The 15,606-nt window shown below is 41.2% G+C and overlaps 2 protein-coding genes across 2 annotated transcripts; one reads left to right on the top strand and one right to left on the bottom strand.

Moving 5' to 3' along the window:
- The first annotated feature begins 241 nt into the window (after positions 1-241).
- On the top strand, positions 242-5,644 carry smpd1 (sphingomyelin phosphodiesterase 1). Its single transcript, XM_030792591.1, has 7 exons — positions 242-324; positions 517-795; positions 1,633-2,408; positions 2,742-2,913; positions 3,148-3,224; positions 3,762-3,907; positions 5,125-5,644. Exons 2-7 carry the CDS (start codon positions 586-588, stop codon positions 5,547-5,549), a joined length of 1,806 nt encoding a protein of 601 aa, XP_030648451.1. The 5' UTR covers positions 242-324; positions 517-585; the 3' UTR covers positions 5,550-5,644.
- A 2,936-nt stretch (positions 5,645-8,580) lies between these two features.
- On the bottom strand, positions 8,581-15,393 carry tpte (transmembrane phosphatase with tensin homology). The gene is made up of 18 exons (XM_030792596.1): positions 15,328-15,393; positions 14,948-15,025; positions 14,667-14,714; positions 14,000-14,161; positions 13,149-13,268; positions 12,452-12,551; positions 12,188-12,251; positions 11,955-12,019; positions 11,729-11,789; positions 11,526-11,607; positions 11,294-11,382; positions 10,849-10,910; positions 10,673-10,753; positions 10,291-10,396; positions 9,617-9,714; positions 9,431-9,526; positions 9,233-9,303; positions 8,581-8,777 (listed from the first exon to the last, which is right to left on the bottom strand). Exons 1-18 carry the CDS (start codon positions 15,375-15,377, stop codon positions 8,675-8,677), a joined length of 1,536 nt encoding a protein of 511 aa, XP_030648456.1. The 5' UTR covers positions 15,378-15,393; the 3' UTR covers positions 8,581-8,674.
- Positions 15,394-15,606: the final 213 nt, after the last annotated feature.

Raw genomic sequence — 15,606 nt, 5'->3', positions numbered from 1 at the left:
GTTGCTGTCAAACTATAACTATGTTGATTTACCGTCTTTTGGAGGAAAAAAAAATTGTTGTTTGTCAAAGTGCCGTTACAGGGCTTTAATTTAGGAGTAAGCGAACAGCAAACTGGGTCATGTCCACAAACCCAATACCCCAGAAGTGGTCACGTGATAAGTCAGCTGATTCAACAACTCATAAGACCAGGCTGTTACAGGTTACTGTCTTATGTGAACTCGTCAGTACATAAGCTGAAGACCACCCACAATGTTCAAAATATCGTTTCTCTAGCTCCGAGCATTTAGGGTTAAGGAAAGTGCTACGTTTCGGCGAGACGAGGGGTGAGAAGTGGTGGTTACTTCTGTAATTTACAGAACTTCCTTTATATGGACAGAGTTGCATGAACCCAACTCATACGTCCCCGGGTTTACTTCTGTAGTCACCGTAGGGACTAAACGCCTTTCTTTTCACAACTCTGGTTTCTTGTTTATTCAGAGAAACACAAAATCTAAAAGAACACTGTTTTCTCTCAGGTGAATGAAGACTGGGATTCTGAAGAGACCAAGAAGCTTTCAGCCTCGGTTGTCGGCTATAGTGTTGTCATGAAGACTTCAACTAGTGGAGCGTTCTTTTTCTGTTTTGTCTTGTTTACGGCGCCACTTAGCTCGTCGTTTCCTCTTGAAGATGGGACAAACATTGCCAAATACAATTTTGTGGATGCCGTCAGCAGGTTTCGGGTCGAGTTCAGCTGGCGAAACATTAGCTGCCCGGTGTGTAAAGCTATCTTCACCGTCGTCGACCTTGCTCTCTTGGTAAGAACCTTTGCACCACCACCTATGTTCCAGTTTGGTTGTACAGATTGTTGTCAGGGTATAATCAAGAATGAAAAGACATTTAATTATAATCTAATCACTTTTTATAATATAACCTCGCTGATTTGCGTTCTCTGTACAGTTGTCATAGAGTCCGTTTCAACCTGGTCTCTCTTACAACGGAGTACTATTACCTTTTATATCAGTGGCTCTCAGCTCCAGTCCTGACGGCTTCTGTCCTGCACGTCTTTGTTTTAAGTCTTCATTATTACAGTTAATTGAGCTAATCAAGGGCTTGATTATTGATTGATCAGTGGAAAATGGTGTGTCCTCAGCTCAGGAGAGTTAAAACAATGACGTGCAGGACAGTGGCCTTCCAGGACTGGAGTTGAGAGTTACTGTTCTAAATTGTTCCAGATGAAAAGTGCTCACGTGGTGATATTCATATTCAGACTTGCCAGTAACAAGCGTCTTTAGTTACCGTTTAATTTCAGTGCCATGAGTAGCTTGCAGCAAGCCGCTACATCCTCTTAGACTTAACAGTTTGTCAAAACGAAACCTCTGTGAAGGGTTGTGGTTGGAACATGGACCCTCAGTTGTTTAAATGACGCAGTAGACAATTAAGTAGAGAAATGACTCTTAATTAGTGCCTATAAAGTACTTGTTTCTGCCATGATTATAGTTGATTCAGACCTCTTCAATTTGTCTTTATCAGGGATGAAGAAAAATCTGTCTGTGTTGTTTATGTGGGCTCTCTCTCTCTCTCTCTCTCTCTCTCTCTCTCTCTCTCTCTCTCTCTCTCTCTCTCTCTCTCACCTTCTCAAACTCTTTCCACAGAGTCAGACAAACACAGAACGTGTGGCACATGCTATCGGGGAAGCCTGCACCAAGCTGCACTTGGCTGACAAACGTGTCTGCAGAGAAATCACCGAACTCTTCCGCGACGACGTGATCCGTGCGTTGCAGGAGTCAGTCCTGTGGCCCACAGAGGCCTGTGCCGTGATTGTCGGTCCGTCCTGCGGTCACTTTGACATCTACGCGCCTTGGAACATTTCTCTGCCCCATGTCCCAAAGCCCCCGGTGGTTCCGCCAACACCGCCCAAACCCGGATCTCCTCAGAGCAGGATCCTCTTCCTCACAGACATCCACTGGGATGCGGAATACATCGAGGGCAGCAGCGCTGACTGCAAGGATCCTCTGTGCTGTAGAAACGGGTCAGAGCCGCCCAGATGGCGCCACCGTGAGGCAGGTTACTGGGGCACGTACAGTAAGTGTGACCTGCCTTTGCGGACAGTGGAGAACATGCTGCAGAACGTGGTCAAGGCCGGGCCCTGGGACTGGGTCTACTGGACCGGAGATATCCCAGCACACAACGTGTGGGCCCAGACCAGATCCCAGCAGCTGAGAGAGCTCACCACCATCTCTCGGCTCATCCACAAGTATCTGGGCCCCAATGTTACTGTGTACCCAGCCGTGGGGAACCACGAAAGTACTCCGGTCAACAGCTTCCCCCCGCCCTTCGTCCATGGCAACTATTCCTCTCACTGGCTGTATGACACCATGGCTAAGGAATGGGCCCCTTGGCTGCCAGCTCAAGCCCTGGTAACTCTGCGGTAAGAGACAGCAGTAATGTACTGGTAAACATAAAGTTTATGATCCCTCATGGTAAATCAGTGACCCTTCCAGGTCAAATGCATCGTTTGTTTTTTTTCTTTTTTTAAGCTGGTAGTTAAAATTTAAAAATGAAACCATTTCTACATAGAGTTGCGAAGACAAGCACTGAATTGTTGTTATTGATGTTTTATTATTATTTTTATTATTATTATTATTATTATCATTATTATTATTATTATTATTGGTGTTGGTATACACAACGTGTTCATGAGTTTGTTTGTTTTCCTCCTTTGTTGTTGTTTTTTTTTTCCCCTCTCCATCTGTGTGGCCAGACATGGGGGGTTCTACACAGTCCAAATCCAGCCTGGGTTGAGGTTGGTCTCTTTAAATATGAACTTCTGTGCGAGAGAGAACTTCTGGCTAATGGTGAACTCCACTGACCCAGCGGACCAACTGCAGTGGCTCGTCCGCATTCTCCAGGAGTCTGAGAACAAGGGCGAGAAGGTGAGAACAGTGCTCATTTCTGCTCTACAGTTTTTTTTTTTGGAGATTTTCAGTTTATTTTTTCTGCGGTCTGCATCTGTTGTCAAGCGCGTTCTACCGAAGTAATCTGGGTGTGAAGATATTCAAGGCTTGTGCATTAGTCAAGTTGTGTGAGCTGAGGTGCATGGGGAGATTAGGCTGTACTTGGAGAATGGTCGCCTTTAAGTTAAGTTCTTTTCCCTTCTCTTCTGTCAGGTTCACATCATCGGACACATTCCTCCGTCGCTTTGCCTGAGCAGCTGGAGCTGGAACTATTACCACATTGTCAATAGGTCTGCACCTCACAAAATCTGCTGACACACTTGTCCTCTAGTGACCCGCTTTGGCTTTTTGTGGCTGGATAGTCTGTCAATACCAACCTGCTATAACCCTGCCCGGTCACGCGATCTTGTCTCAAACACTGAGGTTTTCCTTTCCTACTCATGTCATGTTAGTTTTTCCATTTCCTAAATGATGGTTGCGGTTAAAACTTTTGGGCAGGGGGGCCTGCTCCTTTGTCAGCAAAAAAAAGATCAACTTCTGCCTTTGGGCTTTGATCTCAGGTATCAGTGCATTACTCCCAGTTCTACCTGAATGTCACTGAAACCTTTTTTTTTTTCGGAAGTACCTTCCTCGTGATATTTTTCAGTTTGACTACATGTCAGTCATGTGCTTATGCGGTGAGGGAAGTGAGTTTTGACACTAACTGATGACTTGAGCCCTCTGTTGCTTATCAGTACCTGTGGTATTATGACATTTGTTTGCTTGTTGAATTTACTTCTGAAAATCATTATTTTTACCCCCCCCCCCCCCCCCCAACAAATTTCTAGATATGAAGGCACAATTACAGGTCAGTTTTTTGGACACACCCACGTTGATGAGTTCCAGATGTTCTATGATGAAGAGACTATGTCCCGCCCACTGGGTGTGGCCTACATTGCCCCTAGTGTCACTACGTACATCAGCCTGAACCCAGGTACGTAATATATACTTGTATTCGTTAATGTCTGTTAATATTATCATGAAGTAAATTGCAAAAATGCTTATGGAATTCTGTGACTTCAAAAAGTCAGAACAGGATTACAAAACACTCCATTTTAAATTAGTTTTCCACATGTTTTATACGGTCTGTTCTGATATTAAGTGTAATACATGGGATGTGCTGATGCACATGTTTATGGTGTTTGAATACAAAAAGGGGAAGTTAGCGTGGGTTATGTAATCTGCTGTTTCACTGTTTTTCCTCAGTTGGGTAGATACATTTCCAGAAACACTAACTTCATTTTCAAAACTCTTCAGTGCAAATCCTAAAATGTAAAAAGACAGAAAAGCATATCTTACATTACTATATCACGTGTGCAGAAGAACCTTAACTTCTCAAAACGTTAAATCCAAGTGTTAAAAACACAAAGTAGGTCAATCAATACAACATTCTCATGAAATACATAGCATCCTCTGCTCATTGCATGAACACTTACACAAAAAAAGCTTCACATTGTGGAAACTTACTGGGGAATTGACCAACTGGAATCACATGCTACACTGGCCTTCGTCCTCTGTAAAAGTGCAGTGCTTATGGTACCTAGTATTTTATGTGCAGTTATTTATGCAATGAACAGCTGTGTTGATCTTGTTGATGTCAAAAATGAGAGAAACGTATAACGCCAATTGATGAAGGCAGCGGTTTGTTTTGGCCAACATGTCTTAATTAACTGAAAACTGCATCTACGCAATGACGGTTGGGTTCAGTGTTTTACAACAGGTACTTTAGAGTTTGCATTTGTGCAAACACAATGAGAAATGAAAGTGTCGTGGCCAACTGTGTTAATGTTGGGAGGTTTTGAAGCACTGGTTTGAGGGTGAGTTTATGCAAAGGTCATGAGGTCATGTTGATTTAATCTGTCGTTTTATCAATGAAAAGAGAAAAACAAGTCTTTAAGGAGATTTCAAAACTCTGAACTTCATGTCTGACCTTCGTAAAATCACCCCTCTTAGTAAAGTGCAAATAAACATACACTAACAAGTAAATTGTACATAGGTCATATTAACAAAAAACAGTCTTCATACAGCAAATCAGGAAAATGCATCAAAGTAACGCTCAGAAACAAGGGGCAGCCATGAAAATGAAAAGTCATGTATTTTCACCTTGTATTGACATTGACATAACTCATCCGCCTCACGCCTCTATCCCAGGTTACCGTGTGTACTATGTAGATGGGAACTATCCAGGCAGCAGTCGTCTGGTCCTGGATCACGAAACCTTCATCCTCAACCTGACTGAAGCCAACAGTCTTGAGGGCGGTTCAGGCTTATCCAAACCCGACCCGAGCCCGAAATGGACTCTTCTGTACCGAGCCACCGAGGCCTACGGCGTGCCCACCCTGTTCCCCTCCGACTGGAACAAGCTCATCTCCTCTTTCGTCATAGACGACGGGGCCTTCCAGAAGTTCTGGTACCTCAGGCACAAAGGTCACGTCTCTGAGATCTGTGAAGACGTGTGTAAAAAAACCGTGATCTGTTACCTGCGCAGTGGCCGTTATGAGGAGCTGCGGCACTGCGGGCAGCTCGACGAGTTCTCGGAGGACGATATTCCGTCAATCACAAAGAGCATGTGTTAGCCACCCCATGGACTGGAACTGGAACTGGAACTGAACCCGGCTGAATCCAAACCAGGTAGAAAAATAAGCCTGTTTACCTCGAGTGACTTTTCTTCTTTTTTTTTTTTTTTTTTATTTAATCAAATGGCCAGATTGCTGAAATCTTTATCCCTTTTTGTCTGTCGGTATAAATGGGGAAAAAAACCCAAAAAACAAAAAACTAAGCACTTTCACCTGAAAATACTCGTATGCACATTTCTGAAACATGCTGCATATGGAGTTATCTGCTGCAGTTTATACATCAGATTTTAAATGGGCACATCCACCTGTTCAGAAGGTTAATCCTAATGATGCCTGCTTTATGTCATATACCAGTATGTTTTTTTTTTTACTCAGAGGCCTTCATTATTGCCAACATGTCTTTCAGACATGGACATGCGTGATGGTGTTCCATGCAATGCCCCACCATACACTATATGAACATTTCCTAATAAGATAATTCATAATATTTTAACATATGGTTGTTATAATGAACATGATCAACCAAGCGCAAAAATATTTTATATCTTGCCATTATGTTCTAGGAACTTGCACACGCTCACTTTTGAAATGGGATCTGTTTTCTCAGATGTGGGTTAAATAAGTATTTGAATTGACTGGCTGCTTTTCCAGTTCTCTACAGTGCTCACCGTTTTGTGACCTTGTTTTCTTTATGAAACGGGATGAAGAAAGCCTTTTAATATGCACACTTTAACACACCTCAGTCCTTTTGTCAGAAAAGGAAACAAGTTTAAGGAGCTGCGTGTGAGAGTATTGGGACGTAGCCCAGTTTTTCAAATCCTGTTCTTCCATTGATCACCCGAGTCTGCTGCGGATCTATTAATGTGAAATATTACCTTTTTTTTTATGGCCAAAGGAAAAGGCTCATTTTCATTTCCCCTTCCCACAGCCTCTCATTAACTGAATTGTTCTAGTTTTTTTTTTTTTTTTGGTTTGGGTTTTCTTTGCTGGACAATATGTTTTGGATCGTGTTGCATTAATGCCAAGTTCTCTTGATCCTGAAATAGTTACAGATTGAAATTTCAGATGGCTTGTGTTTTTAACGCAGTCTTTAGTCTTTAGTAATAGCACCATTGTTTTCATGCTGACTGAGGGCTCTTGTGTTCCATTTGAAATTCATGAAATATCGGGGCGTAATTCCGTGCAGTAAAGTGAGCACCAAATCATTTCTCTGGGCGTACAGTGACTGTGAAACTACAGGCGGTGAATGTATGTACTCGAATTGTACTCGGTCACAAGACCTTTCCATAAAAAGAGGCTGGTTTTGGCTGTCGTATGAAAACAAACCACAAGAGGGCAGTCTTTGCCCAATGTTCTCCCAGTCTTCCTTATAATGCTCCGCAGCTGTGCATGTTTTAGGTCCCTGGTACCCACAGCTTAGGACTATTAAGGCCTCTTAGTGTTCTAACAGACAAGTGTCAGCTGATGAATTTAATCTGCTGATGAGTTGAGTCAGGTGTCCTGGAGCAGGGAAAGATGTAAAACGTGCATTGATGTGGACCGGCAGGAGCGGGTTTGGGGAATATAAATTACTGCATTAATTCATTGTCTCCACATTCATCATATTTGTCTTATGGGTTTGACTGCAATACGTCTGTTTTGAAAGTGCATTTCACTGCTGAGTCTGTTAGCATTTTGGTATTAGGTTTGTTATCTATTAGTGGTAACATTCAGGAAACGTGTCAAAATTAATTGTTTGTGTGTGTGTTTAGGTTTTATTTTTTCCTGAACGTTTCTGAGCTGAATTCCTGTAATCTTAAACATGCATGTTTTAAAGACCGTCGTAGTTCCACTTCTTAAAGACATTCTGATTTTAAATGAGAGAATTTGTAAAGTGTGTGATCAGATTCAACAAGTTCTTGGTCTCTGTAGTTCAAAACCAGTGATTCACAACTCCAGTCCTGGGGGCCCACTGTCCTGCATGTCTTTGTTTTAACTCAGGACTGACACACCTGATTCCACTGATCAGTTAATCATCAAGCCCTTTATTAGCTCAGTTAACTGTCATAATGAGGAGTTAAAACAAAGACATGTAGGACTGGAGTTGAGGGTCACTGCTCTAAACCATAACGGTTTGCGCTTTGCCTTTTGCTAGTATGTTTGTTTGTTTTGGGTTTTTTTTTTTCTTGTGAGCCAAATCCTAAAACTTAATTGTGGTTTATGCACAATTACAATTTCATAAGTGCAATGCTGTCCAGAGTGATTTGTGTGAACAGAAGAGAAATTCCATCATAGTTACACAGCTACACGAGACTCAGAAGCCTTAAATAACCTTTTTTCCCCCTTTTTGTTTCTTTTGCTCTGACTGAAGTCTTTCCATCCATCAAAAAAAAAAAAGACCTTATCCCGGTATTACTCTTAGATGTCCAGAGCACATTTTAAATCTGTCCCTGCTCTGACATACCTGATTCATCTGCTAGTTATCAGGTTCCTGATGAAAGAAAGCAGGAGTGTTGGAGCAGAGAGAGACAGAGATCTAAGCAGTGCAGAGGACTGAGGCCTTCAGAGGAACCATTGGAAAAGGCTGTTTCTAAAAAAATGCAATATTTCTGCTGACTACAGGCCTAATAAGACCAGTCACTGATCCTGTCACTCTACCACCATTTCCACATAATGTCTAGTCAGATTAATCAGAGGTCATGGGGAATGTTTCTCAGAAGAATTGCGATTTCACATGTTCATTTTGGAATCTGTGCGTGAACTGAGATGAGTGAAGAACTTTATTTGTTTGGATGTAAATATGATTTATTAAGAAGGAAAAAATCAACTGTTTTCACTTGTGCACATAATCACTTAAATCTGTTGAACGAAACAACCGCATCTGGAGTGTTGTTATTTGAAATCGCTGAACCTGCAACAGCACTGAGGTCAATACAACGTGAAAGTCACTGATACTGACCATCCTATGACAGAACATCCCTTTTTTTCTTTTCTTTTTTTTTTTTTTTAAACCTAAATCTACGTCTACACAAAGTAAACATATTATTGTGGAGCGAAATTTGACTCAGTGCAAGAATGCGTCAAGTAAAACATCTGGACAGATGGGCATGAAAGAGTCCTCTCTCCACATCTCGGCACTGCAGGAGTCACGGTTCACTGAACGAAAAGGTGATGCCAAAATCCTCCTTATAGATGTCCCAGGTCTTGGGTTTGTGTGGATTGTCTAATTCATCTCTTGGTAGACAAAGCCTGAAATACACAGTATGAATGTTGGATGATTATTCATATTCATCTTAATTTCCCTCGACATCATTCTGGAGTACAACTCAGTGGAGATGAACTGGTCATTTTCAAACTCAGACTTTTAAGGTCTGTGCAGTCGCACTGACTATTCGAATGATTCTCTTTACATGTCATTTAAACATCATTAATCCCTAGTTTTCATATACCAAAATTGATAGAAAGACACTTCCTTAGCATATCCCATGTAAATGCACACAAATTTGAATGTTTTCCTATCATTTGCAATGTGTAATTGTTCATTCATTTTAAAGGTGTGGTGTGGTTTGCATTAATCTGTCATCCCTGAATTAAAATCACAAATAAGTTGGATGATTACTGTTAGAGATGGCAAAAATTAAGGAATATGTCCATTTTAGACACGAAAATGCAACCGACGGTTAGTCGACGATTGCTAAACCTACCTGTTATTCTCTACAAATGAGGTGTTAAACCAGAGATAGAATGCGCAGTTCTCATACCCCTTTGGAAGACCCTGGGAGGGAAGCAGAGAGCCGATTACTTAACTCTGTTTGGATTCTGTATTCCAAGTCTCTAGATATCAGAGGAGACCTGTAAAAACCCTCTCTTCATCGTAAGAGATGAAACAAAAGATGACTTACAGCGCTGGACTCAAACATGACTTTCACGTCCCCGCAAACGACCGGCCCCTCCTGTAAACTGATGACTACAGCATTGTTGCCAGCATCTGGAAACACCTGACATGACCAATTGGATCAGAATTAAATCCACAACAGAGGCTGTTAATATCTTGGAAATACAAGTGCATAAGGGGCGGGTTTGCTCACAGCACATTTCTCCTGCTTGGCACAGACACACTGGAACACCAGTTCCCTCCTCACAAAGATTTTAACTCTAAGGTCACTGCCATCGCCTTTCCCCACACCTACAATACAAAAAGCACAGGGCACGCAGGGTAAGGGACACTTAGCTCTTCATCTGAGTATAACCAGTCAACATAAATAACGCACTGCATCCTCACAGACCTGGTTTAAATAAGTTTTTTTGTTTTTTGAATGACTGGGCCTGTCCCAGTTCTCTAACATGACTCCTTTACATTGTGTTCTTTTCTACTACAGTTACTATAATTATTAAAAGGACTGACTATAATTCCATAAGGACTAAAACTCCAAAAGAACTGAGTGTGTTAGAGCAATACTAAAACTAACCTCATATGAAAGCCTTGTAAAATTTTAACTAAAACTGCCATTTATTCTGTTAATTGAGAGAGCACTGAGAAGAGACAAAGAAAGGGAACCCTGAAAAAAATTGGGATGCGTCCCAGTCATTCAAATACTTAAAATACTTATTTGATCCAGGTCTGCACTTGAGCACAAACAGTCCAAACTGGGATGCTAAATACCAACAAAGTGTGTGTTCCCTGGGATACAGAATCTCCATCACACACAGAAAACAAAACTTCCACTTTGATTTAACACAGAGACAACCTGGAACAACTCACCGGAGATGGAGTGGATGCGAATGCTCTTTATTTTTAGGGTCTTTGGTGGAGGCAGCTGGCGGTTATATTTATTCTTCATGATCTCATAGTAACCAACATACCTGCTCTGGATTGAAAAAGAGCAAAACGCATAATAGTTTTCGTACATTTCACAAACACGTAAGTACGACTGTTCTGCAAGCTCACAAACACTCTACCAAAGCTGAAACATTGAAATATATAAACGATGAAACGAGAATTTTCTTGAAAATATCAGAACTGTCCAATGTTCATACACTCATAAGTATTCTATTTACACTGTAAAATCTTTCCCTGTCATATCCTCTGTTTTTGTTTTTGCCACTGAAATATCAGTATTACTACTGAGTAGAAGGAATCCAACCTGGGAGGGAGTTTCCACCCCTTGGAACTTGGAGCTCATGCTTTTGTCTGTCCGTCTCTCCCCGAAGTAATCAAGGCTGTCCTGTGGGTCAGTGTTTAACAGGTTAAGAATCACACGTAGACTGATTTAAAACGGAGAGAAAAAAACCCTCAGCGACGACTCCTTACTTACGATACCTTAGCACTCTCAAACTGGTCACTGTCGATGAGCCACGTGCATACCATAGTGCCTGTGCGCCCTGATGAAAACAAACGTTTCAAACTCAGACAGGGATTTGGTTCTTTTCTTATTTGGTCATCTGCACGTTTAAGGGTTAGCTATACAGTGGGCATTGTCATTTTCCACTAACCACGTGGTTTATTTGGTTATGAAACACATCACCTACTCTGTTGGGTTCTGATCAGGTTATAAATCTGGTTCTGAAGGGCTAAGGATCTGCTGGTTTACATTTCTACTGACGACTGTGAGGTTGCCTGCATACTTCTGTTTCACAGGTAAAAATCAGCCTCTAATTAATAAAGTGGAGATATAAAGTACTGGAATTATGGCCTACAAAGACCGGATATGGGAAAGTCTTTATCTGTTCTGATCATAAACATGACCAGAGCAAAGGTAACTTGCCTTTTCCTCCTTTACAGTGGATGGCAATGACATTCCTAGAGTCTGCAGACATCCACTCTCTCACATTGGCTGTGTACCTCAGCATGTCACTAAAAGACATTCAACATATACCACCAGTGCTTAAAGTATACCGTCATACAAAAATACATGCACACATAACATCTGAAACATGTAGCATGTTTCCTGTCAGAGATATTATTCACGATCATGATGGGAGAGAGTGGTGACTCACTCCAGTGACGGAACATTGTGATCATCAATGAAAATGCGCTCCACCCTGTAGTGGAAGAATTTTGGATCATAGCCCTTTTCACCTAAAACAAAAACCATCTTGCATCATTCAGATTTCTTGGTTGACATTTCCTTGATAATTGCATTTTTGTCCATTTTTTTTTAAAATTAAATTTAAAAAGCAGAGGGGAAAAACACACGTACTGCAGAGATTGTACACTTTATAGTGATCTAGGTGTTTCGTATCCAAGAACCTGACTACCTCCTGCAACGAGAAAAAAAAAAAAAAAGACAAATGCATTGTAATCCATTTAACAGGTCTTTAATCGAGCACTTTTCTGTACTTCTCAACTATTTCCCTGTACAAAAATGTTTTACCACACCCCTCACTCTTAATTAGTTTTGAAAACATTTTGTGCCTAGATCTTACTCTGATTGGATTCCTGTAGAGAGCCTGCTTCCCTGAGGACGGGAAGGACATAGCAATCACCCTGTCTAAAAGAGCACAGAAAAAACATTCATCCATTCATTACGTTCAAAACGACATGAGAACCGATACATTCAAAACGAAACGAAACAAAAACGGATAACAACGACACCAATGAAATACATCGGCAGCATTTGCAGTCGTTGTATACAGCATACCAAATGTTGTGCACTAACCTGTGACGTACGTGAGGTCCAGATCAAAGCCGTCCTTTTGGTACCGCCGTTTGTTCTCCGACACCTATGAGAATCAGAGAAAGAGTAAAAAGTGAGGAACATTGAAAAACAAGGTCAGAAATAATCCATAAAAAGTGACAAAGCAGGGAGAGGTTGTATACTGATGATATATCAAACATAGAAAAGTATTTGGTAAGCTTTAGACTCCTCAGTTCTCCTCAAACAGTATTTGCTCTTCTCGGTGTCTCCTCAGTAGAACCTCACCATTCTCCTGGTAACCTTCTCGAGCTCCTTCTTCTGAGAGGCCAGCCTGAAGATTCGCACTAGAATGATGATTCTCAAAGCTCTTAGGAAGGTGAACACCCTGTGGAGAGAAACCAAAGAAACACATTTCCACCACAACACAGCACGCTTCTGAGTACGAACTTGAGAGCAATGAAAGCACGGTTGGCTGAATCAGCAGGACATGGCCTAATAAGTATCTATTTGGTAACAAACTCCATTAGACAACAGACCAACATTGTTGTTTTAGATAATCTACGATAGAAAGTCTCAATACTTTAATTTGACATTGCAACAGACCTGCAACAAATATGCATTTTCTTTATTTTAATGACTGGTCCACTCTTTAGTTCTGCCCTACCCTCTCAGCCATCCATCTTAATGAACATCATGTTTCTCTCTTTACCGCATTCATGTGATGTCTGTTTGGTGAAACCTCAGCTCAGTAAGTCCTGTTAGAATCCTAGCGACTTTAGAGCCAAAGGGCACAAGATGAAGAGGCCATTTGAGAGTACTGTGACAGGGTCTCATCAACCTGGCCCACAATGAATCTGAGACTATACAATCAGCCAAACTTGTGCTGCACTGGACAGAGAGGCCAAAGAGCCAAGACATACAGAGGGAGAGAAAGTGTATGTAACCAGACTGAAAAACAAACTTGAAATCTGCGTAACTGTACCTCGGAATAAGGCTGGTCCCTGAGAGGTCAGAGAATGTGTAGATCATCGTAATCACCAAGGTAACAACCACAATGCAGGCGTCAACAATGTTTAGCTTGGAGCTGAAGTAAACTTTGAATCTGAAACACAGTAGAATTTCCCATTCAATCTTTGACAGTGTAGAGACAGTGTGACTCCTAATTATCACAAGTTGTACTGCAAGTGTGGACAGCAGATCTGGGTCACGTAAGTATTTGAAGTATTTGAATGACTGGGCATTGAATTGATTCACTATTGCATTCCCTTTGCTTTTCAACTCACTATCTTAATTAAGAGGATAAATGACAGTTTCAATTGAGAGCTTGTTAGCCATTTATGTGACATTTTGTTTGGTGTTGGTTCAAGATACTCAAACTCGTTGAAAGCCTGGTAGCTTTAGTTAAAAAAAAAAAGGGTAAAAGAACCATGTCAGAATTTTGGGACAGAATCGAGTCATCCAAAAACTTATTGGACCCAAGTCTGTGGGGAACTTTTGTCTCCTCTGTGCAGCCGTGATTTTCTATCACAGAGTGAGACAGACTCATTACTCTACCATAACTTTGCCCAGATTTGACACTTTTTCTGCTCTTATTTTAGTCACAGCTTCCCAACTAAACTGACTCTATAAAGCTGCAATGCATGTTCTTCTATAGAACTGAAAACTGCAAAGCTTTTTATTCGAGTCAGCACAGAATCCCTGAGGAGACAAGACAGGGCAAGGAAACACAGCTTCCTGTGTAGCACTTCCTGTGATTAAAAAAATGCAGACTCATCAGAAATGCGGAGTGGCTAGCGGTCATTTTCCACACACTGTCCTCAGCTCTCCACTCACCCTTCCACGTAGACTCTCAGCAGCACATCCACCAGGAAGAAGAGGGAGATGACCAGAGAAACAGCCTCTAACGCATTGCCCACCTCACGGCTCCGGTGGAGGAGGGCCAAGTCAGCGATGACCAAAATGATATCCACTATAATGAGTACCAGGCCAAAGACACTGGAGGCAGAGAGCAAAACATCTTATAGTTAGTCATCTCATATACATATATATAGTCATCTCATATATATATATTTAATTTACAGTTATCTCACAAATACACATGCACACACACAAGCACACAAACAGCACTAGAGTTTCAACAGCTTCAGTCTGCCAGTCGGAAATTTCAACAATCTAACACATTAACAGTCTCTGAGCTTGTTGAGATATAACAGACAGAACCTGTAAACTAAACAAACATACCTAACATTTTAACTAAATTCCTAAAGCTGTGGTCTTTTATTCTGGGTGCGAGATCAAGCCATGATTTCTAGGACCACTTAGCTGCTACAACTGAGAGAGCATGCCATACAGTAGAGTGTGGCTTACTAACATTTGAATCTGCTCTCGTCAATCTGACAGCATTTGGTGCAGACAAATAGTTGGATATCAAAGAATCAAAACTCCATTCATAGGGCATGTTTGAATAACACTGATGAGATCCAAATTTCAAGATACTTACCGAAACCCAAATGACATCACAAATGGAGCTATCCTCTTTCGGATTTGGCTACAGGGAGGAAAAGAAATTGTGAAGGGATTTTGCGAAAACTAGAGGAATTATTTCATTGTCAGTAAGAGGCAAAACATCTAGGTACTATAAATACTTGCCAAAGATGTTTCTGTGGGGAACAATGTTGATCTATTTACAACCGTTGTATATTTTCATTTGTGCATTGTGTGTAATAGGCCTATGTATATTTCACTTCAAACATATATGATGGGTTTTGCAAAATCTCTTACTAATACATGGTGTCTGGCACGTCACTCTCCTCCTTGCCATCATCAATTGTGACTTGAGCATCCTCCTTTCCAGTAGAACTGGCCCCAATACAACATGGGAGAACAAAAGAACATGACACAAGACTTACTGTATGAACAATCTCCTAAAAATCTGGAGAGCCAAGGTTTTAATTTGACGTTAAAAAAAATCTCTTTGTTGCACAAAAAGCCTCTTGGATAACCCAAAACAATTCTCTTTTGATTGAAAACCCGAGCAGTAAAATAAAACCGAAGGTAGTGCTGGAGTAGTCCAATAAAGTGAGGGTGAAGGTCGTGAATATATGTCGTGAATGATCTATGCTCAGCAGTTTCCAAACTTTCATACAACGTTGTTAACTCACCCATTAACTCCTTTGGAATCTGATCCAGGGTTAAAATGAACCGATGTCATTCTTCAAGCCTTTCTTTGTAATTTCTCTGGGAAAAGGGAGACACATCTTTTGCACAGTCTGGGTGTATTTAGCAATTAAGGTTTTTTTTTCAATGGAATTACTTCACGAACTGTCTTGTGAAAGAATGCATTCTAGTTCTCATCGTTGTAAGTAATCGTCTACCCCTGTCAGCAGTCCTGCAAAACTGTTGTCGTTATAATCTCATATTCAGAAAACAAATACCCATAT

Source organism: Chanos chanos, chromosome 15 (assembly GCF_902362185.1).
Source record: "Chanos chanos chromosome 15, fChaCha1.1, whole genome shotgun sequence".
In the NCBI taxonomy this organism is placed as follows: Eukaryota; Metazoa; Chordata; class Actinopteri; order Gonorynchiformes; family Chanidae; genus Chanos; species Chanos chanos.
The sequence above is the reverse complement of the archived record's forward strand: the minus strand, read 5'-3'. Positions and strand labels throughout refer to the sequence as shown.

Excerpts from the sequence above, each read along its gene's own strand:
- smpd1 (XM_030792591.1), top strand. The coding sequence starts at position 586 with ATGAAGACTTCAACTAGTGGAGCGTTCTTTTTCTGTTTTGTCTTGTTT. Across the intron at positions 3,225-3,761 it reads TATTACCACATTGTCAATAG|ATATGAAGGCACAATTACAG; the intron begins GTCTGCACCTCA and ends ACAAATTTCTAG. Across the intron at positions 3,908-5,124 it reads GTACATCAGCCTGAACCCAG|GTTACCGTGTGTACTATGTA; the intron begins GTACGTAATATA and ends CCTCTATCCCAG.
- tpte (XM_030792596.1), bottom strand. The coding sequence starts at position 15,377 with ATGACATCGGTTCATTTTAACCCTGGATCAGATTCCAAAGGAGTTAAT. Across the intron at positions 13,269-13,999 it reads CTGAGAGTCTACGTGGAAGG|ATTCAAAGTTTACTTCAGCT; the intron begins GTGAGTGGAGAG and ends ACTGTGTTTCAG. Across the intron at positions 8,778-9,232 it reads TCATTTGTAGAGAATAACAG|GCTTTGTCTACCAAGAGATG; the intron begins GTAGGTTTAGCA and ends TGTGTATTTCAG.